The 23,250-nt window shown below is 35.5% G+C and overlaps 3 protein-coding genes across 3 annotated transcripts; 2 read left to right on the forward strand and 1 right to left on the reverse strand.

The window, feature by feature from the left end:
* Positions 1 to 229: 229 nt before the first annotated feature.
* ints11 (integrator complex subunit 11) lies at positions 230 to 11,776 on the forward strand. Its single transcript, XM_032558128.1, has 17 exons — positions 230 to 426; positions 661 to 758; positions 1,118 to 1,191; positions 1,283 to 1,511; positions 1,626 to 1,724; positions 1,808 to 1,842; positions 4,471 to 4,609; positions 4,692 to 4,756; positions 5,119 to 5,308; positions 5,384 to 5,467; positions 6,341 to 6,430; positions 7,065 to 7,227; positions 7,359 to 7,469; positions 8,124 to 8,185; positions 8,890 to 9,032; positions 9,123 to 9,252; positions 11,167 to 11,776. The coding sequence occupies exons 1-17, from the start codon at positions 399 to 401 to the stop codon at positions 11,221 to 11,223; spliced, it is 1,797 nt and encodes a 598-aa protein (XP_032414019.1). The 5' UTR covers positions 230 to 398; the 3' UTR covers positions 11,224 to 11,776.
* Positions 11,777 to 11,881: 105 nt separating this feature from the next.
* Positions 11,882 to 14,461, reverse strand: LOC116717064 (lysophosphatidic acid receptor 6). Its single transcript, XM_032558139.1, has 2 exons — positions 14,331 to 14,461; positions 11,882 to 13,872 (listed from the first exon to the last, which is right to left on the reverse strand). The coding sequence occupies exon 2, from the start codon at positions 13,781 to 13,783 to the stop codon at positions 12,797 to 12,799; it is 987 nt and encodes a 328-aa protein (XP_032414030.1). The 5' UTR covers positions 13,784 to 13,872; positions 14,331 to 14,461; the 3' UTR covers positions 11,882 to 12,796.
* Positions 14,462 to 16,183: 1,722 nt separating this feature from the next.
* LOC116717086 (PHD and RING finger domain-containing protein 1-like) lies at positions 16,184 to 23,250 on the forward strand. The gene is made up of 8 exons (XM_032558176.1): positions 16,184 to 16,259; positions 16,546 to 16,721; positions 17,140 to 17,223; positions 17,574 to 17,695; positions 17,782 to 17,873; positions 18,215 to 18,420; positions 20,782 to 20,872; positions 20,968 to 23,250. The coding sequence occupies exons 1-8, from the start codon at positions 16,217 to 16,219 to the stop codon at positions 21,000 to 21,002; spliced, it is 849 nt and encodes a 282-aa protein (XP_032414067.1). The 5' UTR covers positions 16,184 to 16,216; the 3' UTR covers positions 21,003 to 23,250.

Below are 23,250 nucleotides of genomic sequence, written 5' to 3' on the forward strand. Positions count from 1 at the left end.
ACACATTTATGTGCAAGGAATATGCAAGAATAATCACAATTACATTAATTTTGGTTTAACATTATCAATCAAAACTAAAAGTAAATTGTGCCATACTAACTTACAACGTTTTGCAGGAAGCCTCTTTTGTGGTATAAAGTTTTAAAGTATTCCTCGAATTGCGATTTTGGAGGATGCTGTGAGAAAAAGCTAGACTTTATTTTTGAAAGCCTTTATTTTGGAAGCGCTTACCGGAAGTTCAGTTGTAGCCCCCTAGCTTAATGCCTCTGTATGAAGCGCATGCACAAGTTTCAACAGCCATTTCTTTCTCATTTACTGTGTTTAGATAAATTATTACTAGAACTTTAGACGCATTACTCATTAGTCTACAGAATCCAGCAGCGGGCCGATGATATAAAATGCCTGAAATAAAAGTAACACCTTTAGGTGAGTAATGTTGCCTTATATCCCGAGGCTAAGCTAGTTCCGTCAACATTACATCTTTAACTTCAATTTAACAACTTTCAACCTGCGCGTGGCGTTTCACTCTCTTCCAGCAAAGCTTCGGGGTTTTTTGTGCATGTGTATCGATAATAAAATAATTGTTTTCAACATTTTCACTCACTTTTGTTAAGCAGAATTGTGTTTGTAGATTCTCAATTTCTGTATTCCCTATCCAAGGTGCTGGACAGGATGTCGGTCGCAGCTGCATCCTCGTGTCCATCGGAGGCAAAAACATCATGCTGGACTGTGGGATGCACATGGGATACAACGACGATGTAAGTGAATCAAAAAATATAAATACATGTGTGTATCTATTAAAAGTTCAGGCCTGTGCCGACACAAGGTCAACTTCATATGTTGATTTAAAACTTTCAAAACACTTATTGGTACGGTACCATTGTTAAAGGTGTGTAAAAATTTTTTGAACAAATTCATATTTTACTTTTATTCATAAAAGGTGCGTTGTGTAGCTTTTATAAATAGTTTTTGATGGTCAGTGATGTAAATAAAGTCATTTTGTATGTCAAAAGTTTTCCTTTTATCTTCTTTGAAGGGTGTTGTTTAGTCAAGTTAAATGTCCACATAGACATGAAGTACATGGTATATGGACAATGACTGTTTTTTTTTATTCCAGAGGCGTTTTCCAGACTTTTCCTACATAACACAGAACGGCCGTCTGACAGACTTCTTAGACTGCGTGATCATCAGGTTTGTTGTGTTTTTCTTCAATGCTCCATTCCTGAAACGTTCATACAACCAATCTTTGTGCTCACCTTGTTCCACCTGTTCTGATGCTCAGCCACTTTCACCTGGACCACTGCGGCGCCCTGCCTTACATGAGCGAGATGGTAGGCTACGACGGACCCATCTACATGACCCATCCCACCAAGGCTATTTGTCCCATTTTACTTGAAGATTTCCGGAAGATCACCGTTGACAAGAAGGGAGAAACCAACTTCTTCACCTCGCAAATGATCAAGGACTGTATGAAGAAAGTGATTCCTTTGAACCTCCACCAAACTGTCCAGGTGCCGTGCTGATGTCACACTTTCGGATGACTTTGTCTAATCCCATCTTGTTCTGTGCCAGATGCTCGCCCCGTTTGATGGCAAATCAAGCTGTTTCTGTTGTGCTCCTGGCAGGTGGATGATGAGCTGGAGATCAAGGCGTACTATGCAGGCCACGTTCTGGGAGCTGCTATGGTGCACATCAAAGTGGGATCAGAGTCTGTGGTCTACACTGTGAGTGTAAACAAGTTTGCACTATGTCACAGCAGGTGATTGTAATGACTGCAGCCTGAGATAAATTTCTCTATCTGTTTTAGGGAGACTATAACATGACGCCAGACAGGCATTTAGGGTAAGTTGCCTTTGCCATTTTTCACCGGTGGTTGTAAAATGTTGCTTTACTGCAATTCAGCGCAATTCTGCAGAAATAAAGCATGAAGCAGATATGAAGAGAGAGGTGAATGCCTTACTCGTGTCAAAGGGAGCTTTGCAAGCTTATTTTTAATTAAATTGTCTTATTTAGATGTAATTTTCTTATGTTTAAAAGAAATGTACCGTACTAATTTTACCCATTTGGATGCAAAATTCCTGGTTCAAATTGTAAAACTTCACATAGATTTAAAAGAACTGTTTTTGCAGAGAGACATCACCCTATTAAACACATAAAAAAACAAAATAAATGATGAAAACATTGGTTTCAGTCCATTTCTACCAACAATTTTACCTGTGTCTTTAATGACAACTCATTGTCTATTGCCCACATTTAATTCAAGCAAATTTAAGTGTTAATTTTCAGAAGCATTCTATGAACATTTCTTTCAGCTGAGATGTGAATTGGCCAAAGATCTGAACCACACAATTTTCCATAAAACAATTCTGAAAAAACTGTTAATTAAAATCATCAAAGTTGAGAACTCTCACTATTTCTTTTTCTCAAAAAGACATCTGCCAAATTCTGTTGACAGATGTCTTTGTATTTTATTTTAGTTTATTACTATCATAGAAAAATTAAACAATATTCTATGTTGCATGAATAGGCATATATTGTTACCTATTTTATTTTAAGGATTTTTTCGATACAATTTTTTTAAAATCAAAAGAGTCTAATTTTGTCAATCACGATTGACTTCGGCCCACATTAGTTACATTTGGGGTTAATACCCAGCCTCTGTTTATGACATCCCAAAGATGTGGCTTATCCTTATTAGATAGCTATGTTGAAATAGGGGGATATTTAAAATAAAATAAACTGTACTGCAGAGTCTTTAGTGTTAACATCGTATTTTTAGTTGAATGTGTGGATTTTTAAAGGTCACATTTTTTTCAAGCTGGTGTTCTCTTCACTGTTTTAAAACTGAACTTTAGGGCTATTCTGTGCAGATGTTTCTCTACCCCAGGAAAGTAATGTACTGGAACAAAATACTCTGCACTAACATTAGTCCCCATCTTTGTTTATCAGGGCATACTGTTCTTCATATTTTTTATGTATCATACTCCAACACACCGGATCCAAGTTCTTTAAGAAACCTATTATTGACCCATTTATTTAAATCTGGTGAAGGACAAAAATGGAACATCTGAAACAGGAGAGTGAGTCCTGAAACCTAAGGTTGGGTCCACTGCCTTTTTGGATAAAGTTTTTTTTGAGAGCCAGTTTTTCCTGTCAAACAGGTCAGAGAATCTCGTCAGACTCAACAAATGAAGGGCTTTTTTGTTGAGCATCAGACTGTCGCAATCAATGCAAAGGGAAACAAAAACTGAAGAGAAGAGAACTACTAGTGCAAGAAGAGTTTTAAAGTATTAAAATAAGCCTTAAATGATATCAACATTTCGTATATCAGTGTAAAAACATAAAGAAGGGAAAAAAATAAAAGTTGAATTTCTGTGAGAATTTATGACCCTCAAATTTTATTGGATTTTATGAGAAGTTATGATCAAAATTCACAAAGTATTGCTTAAGTTTAGCCTTTTTGGTGGTGGGAATAAATATCTTCCAAATTGACTTTATTCTGCCAAAAGGTCAAATTTGTTACTGCAGAATATGTTTTTACTGTTAAGAACTCAGACAGAATATTTTTCCTCTTGGTAATAAGGCAGAATATTATCTTTCTGATTACATATTTCTTATATGCTGGATTTTAGGCAAGTCCTGAAATGAACCATTTACAGTCTAAATATACTGAATTCATTTTTTTATAAAACAATTCATTGTGTTTTTAGCTATCAAACAGATGGTATACAAGTGGTAGATATTTGCCATTATGAAGTTGGGTACTTTGTATGCAAAATTAAGCATAATTTGCATAACCCACCGCTAGATGGCGGTGTGTTTTATATACAGTGTTTCCAGTGCATTCCTTGATTGATGCAGAATAGTCTATAAAGGGTCAAAATGTTGATTATTTCTCATTTTGTTAATGGAAAACATCAGCTAACAGACTGTAATTAAAAATAACATATTCTTCCTCAGAGAAAACCTTGTGCAATAACTAAAAACTGCTACATTGTTAACATGACTAAAAAAAATGTAATTCTGGGTATGTTTACATTATAAAGGTTGGATATTTGTAAAACTTTGACCCAGTTTACCACATACAAAACTGTATCAGCAGTGTAATCACCAATCAAATGACTGGAGCACAAATGGCAGCTGCAGGCTTGTTGATAGTAGCACGGCTAGACGCAGGGAAGGTAAATGAGGTTTTTATTCCTGGAAGAGAAACTGTTGTGATGCAAAATATGCAATCTGAAATTATGCATCTACACATTATCAGATCTGATATGTAGCTCAGGAAATACTTTTTAAAACGAAAGAAGAGGCTGCAGTTACAGTCAGATGCTAACAGTAAAAAGAAATAACGGATGTTGAAATTTATTATTAAAAATAACTTTGTTCTGTATTGAAAGTAGAAATAAAACATGCTAAAGCCTAGAGTGATTGTGCAGCCGCTACATTTTCAACATTGTTTGTGTTTTCTAGCGCTGCTTGGATTGATAAATGTCGTCCTGACATCCTAATCTCGGAATCAACGTACGCCACAACTATCCGTGATTCAAAAAGATGCAGAGAAAGAGACTTCCTGAAGAAAGTTCATGAAAGCATAGAAAGAGGAGGAAAGGTAAAAATTAAATCTATTCTAATTTAGTATTTTGTTACTGAATTAGAATGTTGTTTGATATTTCTGCTTTAAAATTCCCCAGGTCCTTATTCCAGTTTTTGCTCTGGGACGTGCACAAGAGCTCTGCATCCTGCTGGAAACATTTTGGTAAAGTTTACTTTCAAACGAAACATCAGAATCAAAGCTTGAAGCATTTTTACACATTTATGTCAAAGGGAGAAAATAAGAAAGCAAAGGCAGTGATGTGTGGAGATAATTGCAACCTGTTCCCTGATATCAGATGCAAAGCTTTTTTCTGTCAAATGATTGTTGACATTCCAGTTAAATAAAATAAAACCTCTCAGCATGAAGCAATTACTTCCTGACTGCAACACAAAAAGCAAGGCTTCTATCTCGACAGCTCATTATATAAGATGCATTCATTTTATTAGGCCTGAAAGAATAATTGCATGATATTAACATTTTTTGTTCAATAACTGGGCTGTCTTTAATTCCCTCTTTGCACACAGGGAGAGAATGAACCTAAAAGCCCCAATCTACTTTTCCACTGGGCTAACAGAGAAAGCCAATCATTACTACAAGCTTTTCATAACATGGACCAACCAGAAGATCCGAAAAACCTTTGTACAGAGAAACATGTTTGAATTTAAACACATCAAGGCCTTCGATCGCTCCTATGCAGATAATCCTGGGCCAATGGTGAGCTGGCTTTTCTACCTAGATGTTAAAGTTTCAAACTGCTGCAAAGTTTTTAAGATAAGCCTGTTCTTTCAGGTGGTGTTCGCCACACCGGGTATGCTGCATGCTGGCCAGTCTTTGCAGATATTCAAGAAATGGGCTGGCAATGACAAGAACATGGTGAGTCTTTTATGCAAAGGAAATCTTTTTATATTCCTAAAGTCCTTATTCCAAATTTTGTACAAAGTTTACTTCATTCACACATTTTATGAACCCTTGTTTGGAAACTTTCTCCTTAAGAAGAAAAAGTAGCAAACAACAAGCACACCTCTCTCATCCAACGTCACACAGGACACAAATAATACATTTTCTGCAGTTAAATTATTTTTTTTAATGTAGCATTCATGTAATTAATTTACAGTTTAAAATTAACTTGTCATTTATTGATATATATACAAAGGTTTAGCATGAAGAGAAGTGGTTTGGAAGAAAAAATCTTTGAAATGATACAGCACTCTACTTCATTATACTTTGACAGCTTATATTTTATTACAAAATTGAGCTATTGCCTTTCGTTTCTTCAGACAGGATTTGTTCTGTAAACAGAAAATGTTCCATTTGTTTTGTTCTGATTTTTGGTGTTTATAAACTGTTTGATCATCTCAAATTATAAATGCTATTTCTTTACGTATTTTGAATATAACTTGCAGAATCTAGTAGTCCACCAAATCATGAAATTGCATACATTTTATGTTGTAAAACACTAAGATTGGTTAAAAGCACATTTTAAGCACATCGATTTATGTAATGATGTTCTAAAACAGGACAGCAGTACGGTCGTCTGTTTCCTAATCACACCAAAAAATGAACATTTTCCCATTGTTTTGATCATGGTGGGAGCGACCTGTTCTCAGTCCATCAGTTTGAAATGATCTGTTTTGAAAAAAATGAAAAGACCTTATTTTTATTTGTATATGGTAGCACTGGGAAGTTTTCTATCCTCCTTAACTGACACTACTGAATGATAATTAAAGAAAAAAATTCTCTTTTAAGGTGATCATGCCCGGGTATTGTGTGCAAGGGACTATTGGTCATAAGATCCTTAATGGGCAACGAAAACTGGAGATGGAAGGAAGATCAACGGTAAGATTTTTCTTTTCTTTTCAGATAACTAACATATTGGGTCAGATTATTATAATGCATCTTTCTTACAACTCATCTTTCCTAATAGCAACACTTTTTAGGCTTAAAGTGGAGCATAAGATCCTTCTCAAAGCAAAAGCAAATTTTAAAAAAGGACACAAACTTGATTATTTTGAGTAGCATAAAGGATTTTATTTTAAGAAGAGCTAAAGAACGATTTGTAGTTTTTGCTTCACGTAATTCAAATTCAGTTAAAAAAATAAATAAATAAATAAAATAAGCACATTTTAATACCAATTATTATTTGGTTAATAAAAAAAATAAGTTAAATGATCAAACATACACTAAAGGAATGCTATAGTATTGCATTTTAGGCAATAAATAGATTTTCTTTTTCTTATTTAAAAAGAAACTGAATTATTTGATTTACTTTTTTATGTATTTCTAATATTTCAGCAAGTAGGTGTAAGTGGTTAAATGAAAAATATGCAGAATATTTTTTTATCCGATTAATCGCTCAATTGTCAGAATAATTTATTACTAAATTAATCATAAGATGCAGCCCTAAATAAATAAGCTTGTTAATTTTTTTGTCCGTTTTTCCTGCATCCACATCTGTCTGCGATCGCTGCAGTTGGATGTGAAGCTCCAGGTGGAGTACATGTCCTTCAGTGCACACGCTGATGCAAAGGGCATCATGCAGCTGATTCGCATGGCAGAGCCTCGCAACATGCTGCTGGTGCATGGTGAGGCTGCAAAAATGGAGTTTCTCAAGGGGAAGATTGAACAGGAGTTCAGTAAGTGCTGCTGAAGACACAGCCTCAAACATCTGCAGTTGATTTATTGTTTTGTTGTTTTGGAAGATGTTTTGCATCTGGGGGCAGAAGGGATTTCCAGCCTGGTTATTTCTGAACTCTTTAAATGGCAGGTATAGACTGCTACATGCCAGCCAACGGGGAGACGACGGCCGTGACGACAAACCCCAGCGTTCCTGTGGACATATCGCTCAACCTGCTCAAGAGGGAGATGGTTCTTGGAGGTTAAGTGTTATCTAGTGGTTTTTGTTCATCCGGCTTTTTGTCATACTTTACGCTTCTTGCCGCCTTCGTACAGTAACTTGACCCAGATCAGTTGGAATGATAAGGTCGACTAAGTAAATCCAAAACGGCTTAATTACTGAATGCATAAATGGTTTTCCTGATGTCATTTTATTATTGTGGTTGGGTAATTCTTTGATTAGAAATTTTAATAAAGCCAAAAATTTGCTTAATTATTTACATGATATATATGATCAAATCAAATCAATATGTGTCCTCCATTTATTCATAATCATCACCCTTATTAAAGACACTAGTAGGTCCATAAAAAATAGAAGTTATTAATTAAAAATTATCAATAGTATTAGTGAGGATTGTTATGTAATAAATACTTATCTTATACAGCAGTAGCATATTTTCACTCTGAAAATGTAGAAAATGCATTAATTTAAGTATTTTTCAGTGTGTTATACCCCGCAATAAGAAACTATAGTTTTTCTTTTAGGTATGAGAATTTTGAAAGCTATGGAATAATGTTCTGTTTTGTTTGGTGTAGAGCTGCAGCCAACGAGTATACTTTAAAAAATGTTTTCTAGTTTATTTGTTAAACTGTATTGTATATTTATATACATATATATATATTTCTTTTTTTAAAGGCCCTCTACCTGATCCTAAAAAACCCCGCACCATGCATGGAACCCTCATCATGAAAGAAAATGTAAGTTTTCATAGTTTTGGGTCACATGGTTTGTCAGGAATATCTTACCACTAAAACACACCAGAACTGCAGTAAAACCTGCTTTCTTATGAGTTACTAAAGACATTCAGTTTGCACTTTAATGCTTTTCTAAAATGTATTTATTTTAATTGTCAAACACAGTGATATTAGCCTAAATAAAATCTCTGTTGTTGAGTGTCTTGGAGAAGAGAGATGATATTGTATTAAGACATACAATAGTGATGGATTTCAAAAAATGTAATAATAGACCACCTTGTGTTGTTTTTGTAGTATTACAGTTTTTAATGAAATATACAAAGTATAAAAGGTTCAGGTGAGTGTGTTCTCTCAGTTTAGCGACATTTTATTGTCGCTAAAATGAATTTTTTCAGTTTCCTTGAAAGTTGGAATTTTTCAGAAAGATTTAAAGTCACAGCCTGTCCTCCAGAGTTTTTTTTCCCATAAATTTGCTTAAGCTTTGTATCTTAATGATTTCAGCTGTGTTTACATTTAAAATGTCAGCTGTCATCAGGATGCAGATGCAAATTGTATCCAGCTGTAATTAAAAGACTGTCAGTTTCTCTTGCCTATTAAACCGACATCTGAGTGCATCTGTTGTTGCTCTCCTTATGACATTCTGTTGCATTCATCTCATTACTGTGTTTTTTTTGTAAATTTTGTTTTCTGGTGTCTTTTTGCTGCAGAGCTTGAAGCTGGTGTCATCAGAGCAGGCCCTGAAAGAGCTGGGCCTCAACGAACATCAGTTACGCTTCACCTGCCGCGTGCAACTCCAGGACCCGCACAGTGACTCTGACACGCTCCACAGAATCTACACACACCTCAAGAGGTCAGAGCAGTCCTCACCTTACTACCTCCAACTCATTCTGCTTTATGTTGCATTTCATCCTCATCTTGAATGTTTTGTTTTTGGTGTTAGTGTGCTAAAAGATTACACCATCCAGCACCTTCCTGATGGAACAGTCATGGTGGAATCTATCGTTATAAAAGTCTCCTCTTCGGCCGAAGATGCCAACGCCAAAGTCCTGCTGCTGTCTTGGAGTTATCAGGTACAGCTGCGCCATTTTAATTGTCATTCCTATATCAGACCAATTAAAAGCTATTGTTAATATACAGAAATGGAGAGTTAATGAAAAATCTGTCTAATAACTGCTTAAAGAAAAGGTTTTAATCCGACCAATGAAGCTCATCAAAATTCATATTCTAATTTATTGAATATGACTGTACAAGAGAGCAGGGTTTGTTTGGATGTTTGACATTCTTGAAAATCTTTGAATTTCAATTAGGTGGTCTCAAGGTTGGGCAGTGCTTAATTTCAGTACAAATTCCTTGAAAGTGCTTGATATTCAAACTGTGCAGTTTTCAAAATGTAATTTTTGATTAAAAGCCTAAATTCATCAAATTTAGGCTTTTAATTTATTTACAATTTACAATTAAAACCAGATATTTAATATTAATATATACTGTATGTTAATATTATCATATATTAACATATATATTTTTTATTCCCACGCTCTGAAGTTAAATCAGACCAGATTCTTTTGTTTAAGGTTAGTTAGAATTATCAAAATGTTTTATATTTGCTAGCTGCCAGAAAACTTAAGAAAATTCTTGAAAAGTGCTTGAATTTTACTGTGGAGAAAAGTGTATGAACCCTGAGAGAAATCTTTTGCAGTCTCCCCTCCAGCAGTTGGCACCCTGGGCCATCACCTATACGGCCAATGCCAACAGAGCCCTAATATAGCAACAGTGCATGGATCATTGAAGTGCACAACAAAGACAAAGTTGCAAGGGTACACAGTCAGCAGGCAATCGCTCTGATTTGCATGTGCCTTAACCTTCCTACACAATTTATAATTGGGACAGTCATAGAAAAAACTATATTCAGATGACTTTGGTGTTTCACTTTGCGGTTTTATTTTTCCAAAATGTTGCAGTTCTCAAGAGAAAATATGGTTTTTTTGCAAGAATAACGACCTTGTTGTTGGTGTTTGAGAAGTATACAGAACAAATACAAAATGATCAAATTGAAGCCCTCACTGTCATTTTGGTTTAAAGAAGAAATCAAGGTCCTCTTTTCAGTTCTTCAAGGTTAGTTCCTGTTATTGTCATGAATCAAATGTATATAGTGATGAATTCGCCTTGCTAATCAAAACTGAGGCACATATAGCTCAGAGGAATGAAATGTTAGCTTTAGGAAGGAGAGGCTGAGATTTGCCCAAGACTCTGAACATTCAAAGAAAGCAATATAGTCATGAAAGCAGCAGCAGTAGGCAGACAATCTTATTAGTCTTTTCAGAGCTTAAGATTAAGAGTCAAACACATGAACAGAGTTTCTTTTTTGCCATGTGCAGTCTTGAGTTTACTCTGTGACCATAATGCAGAAAGAGAATGACAGTCTTGTGGAAACATGGTACTGGCGATGATGGGTTTAACTGTATGGAGTGAAAGTAGCTGTGTGGGTGGACAGAATGAGACAGGGGGCTTTGTGAGTAACAAAAAATAAACAATGAAACCAGAAGGTGGAGTTTCCGTGGTCTCCTGCGTTCCGCGCACAATGCAAATAAATGGCAAGGGGAAAAAAGAGAAACCTGATGTTTTCTACCTTATGTATGTAGGTATCGGCTATGAAGATGGTTCCTTGAATATTTTTTATTAAATGTGAAAAGTACATCAGGAAAAAGTTTACTTCTTGGATTTTTTATTTGTGCTTCAAATAAAAGTTTGTCTTATTTTAGTTTTAAAAGTTAGTCATATATGAATGATTTAGATACACTAACAAATATTTCCAGCGTATTTCTGTAAATTTAGATATTTAAGGCTTACAGACTATGACTGCTAACAAACTGAATACTAATAGAAATTGAGATTAACCTTTATGATGTCCATTTTAAGAGACTATACATTCTTAAAGGTGTATAACATTAAAATCTCTTTTTGTTGTTTGCCTGTTTTGTTTCCAGGATGAAGACCTGGGGAGCTACCTATCATCTTTGCTCAAGAAGGGCCTTCCAACTTGACTGTTTTCATCTTGATTACTTTTTTAGTTGTTTTTGTTTTTGTTTGTTTTAGAGCAATGTAACTTGGGAAGATTTGACTCTTAATGGAAAGTTTTCATCACCTGCTCTTCAGTGCGGAAAATGTCAGTTCGTTGTCTTGTCAACGTAAATACTGAAGCTAGAGCTGCTTCCTTTTTGTTAGCAGAGACACTTAACAACTACAAAGGCTCCATTCCCGTTGATCAAATGACTGACGCTTCCAGAGAAATTCAGATTTTGATTATTTTATTTTGAAATTTGCCACCATTATATACAGTTTTACAGAAAGAGCTTCATCTCTTAATATTGTACCTATTTATCCAGTGTTTGAGTTGTGTATTTACATCGACACTAGTTGTAAAATGTGTGCACACCCCTGTTTAAAAGAGACCTTAATGCATTTACATACTTTCACTTTCAATGTGATATGTTGTATGCTATACAACATATCACAATTCCTGTACAATTCAGCTGAAAAACAAACCCATTAGTTGTAAAATATAAAAAAATAAAGCTGAAGTTCTGCGTTTCATAAGTTTGCACATTTGTGTTGAATTTATTTCAGCTGTCAGGTTGAATAAATTTACACTTGCCTTCAATGTTAAGCAATCTCTTTAACCTTGTAGAAGGGATAATGAATAAATGCAAAAATACATTACAAGAATTGGATGTCTTTCTAAAATTGACCAAAAGAGAAAATAGAAGCAGGTCAGGGAGGTAGACAAACATCTGTAGCATATAGCAACAAAGAAGGAGTTGCAGAATTTTTAGCAACTACTTGTTGTTTTACTTGTGACAGAAAACATCTAGGCTCAAGATGAAGAAGGGTAGAACTGAACCTGAAAGGAAATCTGTGGATAAGAGATCTCTTCACAATCTGACTGATTTGCAGAATTTATTATGCAATAGGTTACTGTTGACTGTTTTTCAGTTCAAAGAATTCATTAAAGTTAAAAGGCTTTAGAATGTATTCACACCAGCCATGTTTATTTAGTCCTATTTAATGATACTCTAGTTCTTTGCCTCAAAGGCTTGGTTCATCAGATGTGTGAATGCACAATCGAACTCTGATGCGGGCAAATAAAGCAAACTCTGGTCTGTCTATAAACCTAGGTTTGGGTTTGGTTGAAAGTGAACTGTGGTGCTGCTGAAATGTGAATGCTAAGTGGACCGGAGACCACTCCAAAAATAGTGCTAGAATATTGCATGTGTCTAGAAATGGCTCATGGTTTATTACCAAAGACAAAATAGAAAGCCCGATAGCCTAAAATCTATTCCATTTTTGTTTGCATTTTACAAATAAGGGAGTTGCAGTCGTGTCTTCAGAGGTTTTTGTGTTATTACCTTCAGTGGTTCTTGGTGCAGCAACACCACAGACGAGGAGCTAAACAGGTTTTTCCTAATAGTTTGGTTCATTTCTCAGTGCAGGATGAAAGTAAACCGCACCAGCTGAAAATGTAACAATTGTTGCTACTTTGGTCTCCAATCGAACTAAGTCTACTAATCTATTAGGTGTGAAAACCTTTCAATTTTTATATCACAAAGTCTTTGCATTTTACAGGGTTCTCTGTACAGGCGTTATTATCTCCTTCAGGTCACTTGAGATGGTGTAAACGCCCCTTCTCCTGCTCACTATGCCCCAAAGCCACGACCTTTTTAGGTGCTCCCATCTGAAATGGCTGGTGGTTATGTAGTAGAGCACAGGGTCCAGGCATGTATTGAGGGTGATGAGCGCCATGGTAACTCGTCTGGCGTTGTAGATGGAAGTCCGGACGGAGCAGTTCTGGATGACCTCCAGGCGCTGAAGAAGGTGCAGGAGGTAAACCACATGGTGTGGCAGGAAGCAGAACAGTGTGATGGCCAGGATGGTGTAGATGACCCTCACAGCCTTCTGAGCAGTTTTGGTGCCGATCGTGGAAATGCGTTTGGCTGCCAGCGGGTAGCACACCAGGATGATAACAGAGGGCATCAGGGAGCCAAAAATCAGACTGACTATACTGTAAGTCCTCAATCGGTCGTTCCACTCTCTGGTAGCGAAGTTTTCAAAACAGCTGTGGTCATCCCCTCTCTCCAGTGGACCCATGAGGATGAAGACCAGTATAGCCACTCCACCAAAACACCACAGAGCCACACTTACCAGCAGAGACCATTTTGGGTTCCGCATTCTCAGGTAGGCATGTGGATGCACCGTGGCCATGTAGCGGTCCACGCAGATGCAGGTCATGAAGCAGATGCTCATGTAGATGTTGGCATAGTACAGAATCCCAGTGAGTTGACAGGCGAAGTCTCCAAACTCCCATTCGTTCTCATGGAGGTGGTAGTGGATCCGCAAGGGCAGCATGCAGAGGATGATGATGTCCGCCGCGGCCAGGTTGCTGATGTAGACACTGAAAGCCGTTCGAGGGCTGATCCGGATGGTGAAGACATACAGCGCCACCAGATTTCCCGGAAGGCCTATAATTAAAGCCAGGATGTAGACCGTTGGGAAGAGATAGTACTGGAATTCTGCTTTAGGGTCGGTGCAGTTTGTGTGGTTCATCATGGGAGATTGTGATGGATGCCTTTGTTTATGTTCAGATCAGTTTTTTAAAGAAAAAATACTGTAGGTTGATTTTCAGAAACCAACGTCACCTGTAAGTGAAACGAGAGATTTATTTCCATTCAGTTTTTCCATTATTGCTTTCACACAACTAAACCAACCCATTGAAAAAATATAAACTACTGATTATTTACTCTTAGGTCATCTTACATGGACTCCACATATACAGTCAAGGTTAAATTTATTCAAACAAAAACAAGGATGTGATTGTATTTTCAGGTCCATTTGAGGACTTGTAGTAGCGGCAAAGAATGAAGCGAAACGAGGCTGGAAAGCACCAGCCACAGGTGTAAAAGACAGAATGTTATTCCTAAATAACGCTAATTATTTTAGATATATGTTGAAATACTTTTAAAGTTTTGCACAAACTTTAACCCAAAGTTAATTGACTTTATCTGATTCATCACGTTGTCACGTATTTAGCAAACATCTCTATTTGTTTGAGGTGACATTTAAAACATCAAAAAAATGGAGTCATAAAGTTACTTACTCAGATTTTTAAGGCTGCCAGATCCATAAAGCTCGACCGTACCTTTAAAAAACGTGATAAGACCTGCTGCTTCTCTAAGCGCAGTGTGAAAATAAGCTGCTGCTTTCTTTTTTGGTGCAGCTTCCTGTTTCAATGTGTAGATGTACTGTGATGAGTGGGAAATTATAGTGCCTGAAGAGGCGGTCAGCCACCCACAGCAACTTAACGTCATGTGTTTTGTTTCTAATTTTATTTATAGCATTACTGTGTTCTAAAAGTGACCAGAGGACATCTCAGTTCATATTTAATGAGAATCCAAGATAATTTTGAGAGAAAACATTGATAGGAAAATTATTGTCTATATTGTTTTGTAACCTCTATATTTTATCTTATAAAATGTATATTCTTCTTTTGCTCGCGGGTAAAGGAAAATATTCATTTTTAATACTTTGTGGTTAAATTAAACATGGTAAAGCAATTATGAAGTTATTTAATTCAGAAGTTCATGGTAAAAAAAAAAACAAATGCACCATCTTCACAGCATCTCACAGGGACAAATCATACAATTGGAGAGCTCTGTTATTTTCACATCATAAAAAAATAAATGATTTCCATTTTACTACACAAAGTAAGTATTTAATGCAATTAAAAAACAGAACTTAATATTTGGTACAGAAACCTTGTTTAAACAGATCTTCTCCGACAGGTCTCTGAGCTGTCATTGGGTAACTTTGAGTTTCAGCCCTTTCCAAAGTTTTTCTATTCGGTTCAAGTTTGAAAACTTGCCACTCCAGGACCTTAAAATGCTTCTTATTAGGCCACTCTTTAGTTGGCCTGGCAGTGTGGTCATTGTCATTCTGGTAAGCCCAGCATCTTCAATGGTTTTACTGGTGGAAGGGGCTTGTGTGGCCCAGTGTTTTTTCTCTCTTCAATATGGTGCAGTCATCTGGTCCCCTATGCAGAAAAGAACCTCCCAAAGCATAATGTTTCCACCTTTTTTTTTTTTTTTAAATGAAACAACTTTGCTTTAAAACTTGCATTCTTTCTTTTGGGTATCTCTTATTTTCATTCATCATTAGTGTGGAGATATTTATGCATCTTTTGAAAGTATATTGATTTTTTAAATAGGATTGCCAGGAACTTTAACATTTTGACTGGAGGGATCTGAGGTATAACATACAACTTTTTTTTCCTTTTTTTTCTGCAGTTTCACTAACTTCACTAAGAGTTTGGCTTTGGGATGAATTTGTAGACAGATGTTTTGCCTTTTTCTTTTTACTAATTTAAATAAAAATAATCTCATAAAGATCTCTGTTCAATTGAAAATATTTGGGAAGGAAAAACAAAAGTCTAGATATTCAAAGTGGGCACAGACAACACTCCAAAACATTTGCAGTTTTAACAGCAATCATACCAAGTACTTTCTCAGGTTGGACTATTTTTTCATTTTTATTTTAAGTTGGAAATATTTATCCTTTTCCTTTTACTCCCACAAAATTTGCAGACTTTTAATTGTTGGTAACATAGAGAAAGCTAATGGATGCATGTGTTTATGTTTTGGTGCTAGTTTATGTTTTATTTTAGAACCATATATCCTTTATTATTCCACTTGCACAATTTTTTTATTCTTTTTGGGATTTAAAATATCCTTTATGCATTTATTTGTATTTTGATACTATTTTATGTTATTTTGTTTTAGAATTCAAAACCCATGTATTCTTTTGATCTGCCACTTTCAGAAGTTTGGCTACTTTTTTTTTTTTTTAGATTTGACATGTACTAATTTTATGGTACTATTTTATTCTATTATTTTATCTTTGTTTTATTGAATTTTATTTTGAAAATTCTCTTACTCTGAAAATCAAAATCAACAATGAAACCGGAAGTTTTCAACAGTGCAGCGGCAGATGCTTTATTTACATCGTCTCGTTCTCGTGTTGGTTATAGTTGGTCAGTTTTTCCGTTATTATAAAATCGTCAACTATATATAAGTGGATTATATTTAAAATGTGCTCTATGAGTACAATAACATTAAGATAAAAGTTGAAAACATCTTATGATTTTATTGCATTACCTAACTTTATAGCTACACACTAGTGCTACTTTGCCATTAGCATCATAACAAAACACAAAATCGTATTTTGTTGTAATTCTCGAACACTCCTACTAATTTATTGAAGTCATGTATTAAGGACTTAATACCTTGAGTAAAATATAACTTCTGTTTCGTCACCAGTTACTTCGTTTGAAGTAACTATTATGGATAAACTCGTCGCTTTAATCTCAGCTGATGGAGACGCAATAGCGGATAAATGCTACATCTGCCTTTGTCCATTTGAGAAGCAAACGGTGGGCTCATTGGATCAATGCCCTCACTTTTTTTGTTTTCAGTGCATCCACCAGTGGTCTCAGGTAAATACTAATAATCATTGTTCACAGATTTCTATGTGTTTATACGCTTGTCTAGATTTGTCCAGCTGGTATTTGCAACACTGTTGTGTTTTTGTATACGAGTGTCCATCTCGCTGTAACAACTTCTTTAAAACAATCGTTGGCGACATCTGGATTTCCAGCACGAGAGAACACCATGTCAAAATGAATAACAACCTGGTAAAGAGGTCATTAAAGCTATGGACCAAAGAAACACCACAGTTCTAGACTCTGTGTTTTAAAAATCTCATCAAATTGTCCAGTCACTAAGGACGATTCACATTTGATGTCTTTGAGAATGAAAGCTATTTGAAACTTAAAAATATAGCTCTGTCACGTGTAGCCGAGGTGCTGAACATTAGGTAAAATAATTATTTGCTGTTTTGTTTTTCCATTTAAGACAGCCAACACATGCCCTGTAGATCGGAGCAGCTTTGCTTTTATCCACCAGAGACGGTGTCCTGGAGGGGACATTCAGAAAAAGGTGCGTTTAAGAAAGTATTTCTTTTAATAAGCTTAGAAGTCTCAAAAGGGTTAAAAAATAACACTTTTGTGTTAATAAAGAAATTTATTGAGAAAGTAAATAAAAATATGTACAGAATGGTCTCAGTGACCATTCTGTACATGGTCACTGTCACAATAAATGCAAATTACATTTATTTGCTACTTTTGCAATAATTTCAACATTTTATTTTTGAAATATTTTAATTACTTTGCCAATTTCTTTTTCAGTCTATGTATTTACAATTGTGTTTGAATTTGAAGTCTAAATCTTTATTGAACAAATTTTATTTTTGGATTTTGACTTTTTTTTCTCCCTTTGTATGCGTACAGTTAAAAGTGACGCCACGCAGAAATGAGTCTGAAGAGGACTGGAGAAACATAGTAATCTGCGAGGAATGTGGGCGCAGCGGCCGCACTGACCGACTGCTGGTTTGCAGACTCTGTGACTCTGGGTAACTCTTTACATTAATTACCTCCATAGTTTTTTCTTATCTTTGTATTTGCATAAATAAAAAGCTAATTTGCCATGATAATACAGGTATCACAAGGACTGCTTAACGCCGCCTCTAGATAGGGTCCCTGAAGGAGACTGGATGTGCCCCGAGTGTGTGATCACTTCTAAGAACACAGGTATTTATTTGATGAGTAAGATGATCGGCAGTTTACTATTGTTGCTTTTATTTACTCATATTACATTTCATAATGTGTGTTATAATGGAATAATAGGAGGTTAAAGTGATTCAGTTGGGACCAATTGTGCTTTCGCTATTAAAGCATTTTGATATGCTTCAATAGTGGTAATAAATTGATAATAAAACACACGATTAGTCTGCATATTATTTTGGTAGATGTTACATCCATAAATATAAACAATATCAAGGTTTCAAAGGCAATTTTACGTTGTCAGCAGCAGCTATCCAAGTACACAAACCTAAAAAAAAAAACTGATTTGGTGAAATGTCTCTGTTCAGAGAGCTTTTTGGCAGAGGAGGAAGACATCAGTGACGGAGAAGTCACAGACCTCCTTGCTGACATGGACCAATCTCCGTCTACAAGTAGTCGCCTCCGGGCATCAACTGTGAATCGTCCTAGCAACGTCACAGAAAGACGGTGGAGTGTGAGGCTCCAGAGCAGAGGAGAAAGCACCAGTCTATATCGACGCCCCGAAACCTCATGGGTGAGTTTAACATTAAAATGTAGAGTATCTGATTCTTTTTTAAAAAGGAGAGTTGTGTGGCATCTTTTTACATCATAGGGAATTACTACACTCCTCTAAACCAGGGCAGATGTGGATACATGGGATTACGTGTTTGATTGCAGTAGCATAAATCTCTTGCCTACACCAACTGGATGGAACAATGTACTTGCTTTGGCTTTTTCATGCACCATGCTTCCAAGATAAATTTCTCCTATGGGAGACTAATAAAAGGATCTTATCTTAAAATAAGTACTGAGAACTTATATTAGTAAATATATTTAAAACATTTTTAAAGATATAATCCAAATTATCCACACAAACAAAGACATAAAAAATGTGGTCTGTTAAGCTCTGTTTAATGAAGTGGACAAATGCATAGAAAAGTAGAATAGAAGGTGCAAAAAGACATCTAAAGCCAAGAAACCAGCTGAAATCTGTCAGTATTTTAAAAACAATCGTGGTCCCAACAGTGTGAATTATTGTCAGCTGGTTAGTTTTAACTAACAAAGTAAAGTTTTGTATGGAGAAAGGAAAAGACTTAGAACTCTAAGGCTTAGAGTTTTATAATCCTTATTTTTCTAAAACACACTTCATACATTAGTTACAGATGAATTCCTACATTTCTGAGTGTTCTAGTTGTTGGGACCATAATATAGATTCCAAACAACTAGAAAAATTAAAGGTATCTATATACGATGGTGGAAAGTATTAATGTCTTGGTTACTCTGTCATGGCTTTTTACTCGAGCGCTAAAAACATGAATGACTACAGTAAAAGTGTTGGTGGGCTTTTGCTGTTCGTCGCCGACGCATCAGTGACGCATTACTTTATTACTATCAGTGTTCATCAATAACTACCCATCATACTGTGTGGCATTCTGTGGTTTCCTTAAATACAGAATATTGATGGGGAAATTTCTAAGAGGTGGTTCAGACTCAGATCTAAACTTCATTTAAGCAGCTAATCAGCATCTTGTTCGTGCAGCTGTCAAGAGACTCAAGTCCAGCATCACATGACAGTTGATGCTGGAAAAATCTTTATATGGAATTTTTAATACACACACATATCTTTCTAGAGTTTTTTCTCTATAAGTTGCAAAAGTTCTTCTTCCAGATGTGCACATCTGTCATATTTGCTTGCCTATTAGCTTTGTTAAACGTCTTGGAGCAACGGGAGTCAAACCAGTCAGACAGAAACACAGAGAGGTCGTCCTCTGTGCTCATCCACTTTATGCACAGCTTATCTGCGACTGTAAAAGCAGCTGCATGGTGCTTACCCACACTTCCTGTGAAGCTTCATGTGTCGCACAGTTACCCATGGTTGTGGTAAATTTTGTGGAAATAACTTCTTGTTTTTCTGCTGCAGCTTCCCTGAGACTCATTTCTGCTCACAGTATCTTTCAAAAGTACTTATACCTCTTGAACTTTTCCACATTTTTTACACTATCACCACCAATTTTTCATGTATTTTGTTTTGTTGAGGGAGAGTGCCTCATTGTGAAAAGGAACAAAAAAATTGCAAGATTTTTTAAATTTTATATAATATATATTTTTTTTACAAATAAATTTTTTTAAAATTTTTACCATTTGTTTAGTATTCAACCCAGTTCATTCTGATACCTATAAATAAAATGTAAATGCAAAATAAAGTGAAAACTGTTGTGACAAAATGAAAATATTAAGTTTTATTTAGCAAACAAAATTAAAAAGTAATGCATACATATATTGACAGAGAAAAGCAAAACAAAAACATTGCGGGCTGTTCAAGGGTAGTAAGATTAAGTAAATATTCCTATTCCGCTAGGAGCCATGCTTAATACACCAAATTTGACTATATTTTATTGAAATATATGTGTTGCATTAAAATGTGTATATTATTCAACTGCATATTTTGTTAGCTATATTGGATTTTAAGTTTCTTTTTCATTGATGTAATGTATTGGCTTTAATTTCCTCATTTAGGTTATTCCTTAAGTTAACGCCACACGTTGTAATACAAATTTGTTTCATTGATCTGTTAACTTTTATCTCACTATTCATGTTCTTTATTATTGCTAGAACATAGATAACACATGACTATAGAAAGAAATTACTAAACTGGGTTGCTCATTGAGTTAAAAAAAGATTAAACTTTTAAGACAAAAATGTGAGCAAATTTATCAACAAATTTAAATCTGATTTATTGCACATTTCTGATGAATCTTAGTGTTGTGGTTAAAACTAAATGTGCTGTTAAATAGGGATGTCAATTTGTGGATTGTTTATAAAATTGTTAAAACATGCCATCTTTTCCTAAAATATATAACTGTAAAACTGCTTTAAAAATGTTTTTATTTTTCAGCATGTTCCTAAATACCTGATACGTGCATCAAAACCTCCAGTAACAACTGAAAGATCCGAAAATCTTCAAGGTGTCAATACGACTTCAGACAGTAAGTAATCCACCAAACTAACTAACTCCCTCCTGTGGCAAGATACTCACTTACATGAAATGAAGGTAATAAAATACTTTGTCTTTGGTTCATAGAAAAGAAAAAGAAAAGAAGGAAGACTGTAGCTTGAAGAACCAACAAGCAGAGGAGGTTTTTCAACATTTAGTGCCTGGAAAGACTTACCTTGTACCCAGAAATGGTACCAGCATATGTGGCCACAAGATGGGAGCATTGTGTCAAGATGTTAAAAAGTCTGAACCTGAATGAGCCTTTTTGTTTAGTTTTAATACATTTGTTAAATCTGTTGCTTGACATTTTAATTTTTTTTACTTTTCCCTCTTGTTTTTTGTGCAGTTTAATACTATTAATAGACTCATCAACACTCATCCTAGTATGGTCTAGGATGAGTGTTTACACCTCAATTAGTGCCTTTTTTGCTTTTGCTCTAAAGTCAAAAAAAATATTTTGACAAAACAAAACATCATCAGACTATTCAGATCCAATTTAAATATTTGTGTTTTAAGCTTTGTGCTCTGTGACTTTTAAAACTACAAAAGAGAAGAGGACTAGTACACTATTCGTGTTTCTATAAGCCGGCAAAATGCAAAGTTTATGAATTTAAGGAGGATGCCAGTTCCTGCCATCAGGAAAGGGATATCCCTTTACAAATACTTTGAATACATAACAGAGAACCTCAGAAATTATGCTAAGAGCTAAATATCTGGGCAGCAGAGATGATATTCCACAATAACATGTCCTGGATGATACCATCAGTTGTTGGCAACCACTGCTAATCTGCTTCATTTGCTTTTATCGCTCAGTTTTAAAACTCTGTCTGGCCATATGGTTAGAAAACTGGACCGAAAGATGTTGGAGTAGGGGATATAATCTTTGTCAATTATGATTGATGGAAGAGATGGTTTGATCTTCCTCCTTAGCCCTCTACTACTGGATCCACAATCATGAATCCTTGTTTTCAGCTTCTGTGGAAGTTTTTAGCCAATTACCCCCAGAGCCCACGTGTTAGTTAATAGAGTCCATTTGTGTACAGTTTGATCTAAAAAATTTGGCAAGACATTGAATGAACAGTGAAGGGCCTGATATTCAGCCACATGAATTTTAAGGTGCAGTAAAGCCACTGTGGCATAGATATCAGATCCCTAAGGTTGTGGGGAGTCATCAGACTCCAATACCAAGCAAGCCCTGTGATCTTCCTTCATCTCATTGCCTAGCAACGCTAGCCTCTGTGCTCGCCCATAATCTCCTCGAGACATGCTCACATCTCCTTTGATCTTAAATCCGACCCATGAAGTCCTCAAAGTATCATTTGATGAATAAATCAACTGCACATCAAGTGGTTAGCAAGGAAAATGTCTTGTGAGGTAAATAAAAATTACAGAAAACCTTGTGATGATAATATGGTGAAATCATTGAAGCTCTGATGTAGTTGTGTTCACGTGGGTGGCGTGTGTGTGTCTGTTTTGTTTTAGGAGATGGGAACTCAACGAGCCTGTAGCTCTTCCTGCTCTACTTTCTCTCAAAATAACATCTGCTGAAAAAACAACTGCGGTTAACTTTCTTTGGCCAGTTTAGCAGAACTGAATGAATAAGATGTACTGGACAAATCATAAAGCAAGATGTTCCGTCATCTGAACTGATACATAAAATTTCCCTCTTATCTTAGTATTTTGTACACTGTAATATATAAAACAGACAGGAACTCCTCAAGCTGTCGTGAGACTGTAATTTGTTCTTTTAACACCACAGAAACATTTGAAAAAACAACTACAAATTTTTAATTTGTAATATGTTAGAAGAACCACTATCAAACTGGTCAAGCTGTGTGAATTCATTCATTCATCCAGGTGCCTGTGCATTAATAAAACAAAAGCAGTAAGTTGGCCTTAAATACATTAATTATAGCTCATTATTGGCAGGACTATCCCGTATATTCTATATATATATGTTTTTCTAACAGGATTTTTTGTCAGATAAAAGTTTGAGTTGGACTCAGACATTTTCATTGCGTTCTGTAACTCTAGTTGGTTGAAGCTATTGCTAACTAGCTGCTAATATACCCTTGATAGCTAGCAAGGTAGCTAGCTAACGTTTTTGTGTCTATCATGGGTAATTTATCGTCAGTTGACTTCACCAATTTCTTATCTCCACATTTCAGTGGAGATACAGGCCTTAAGTTCTATTCATAAACATCTTAAACCCTTCAATTGGGTTTCTGCAGTTGCCTGTTTTATACAGTAAAAAATAATAAAAAATTTAAATATGTATTGTGGATATTGTGCCCCGCTACTGAGTAGTTCAATAAGTTATTTTAGCAGCTTATTGTCTGAATAAATTGTAGTAAAGTATAATTTACTTGA

This window comes from Xiphophorus hellerii, chromosome 1 (genome assembly GCF_003331165.1).
Source record: "Xiphophorus hellerii strain 12219 chromosome 1, Xiphophorus_hellerii-4.1, whole genome shotgun sequence".
Lineage (NCBI taxonomy): Eukaryota > Metazoa > Chordata > Actinopteri > Cyprinodontiformes > Poeciliidae > Xiphophorus > Xiphophorus hellerii.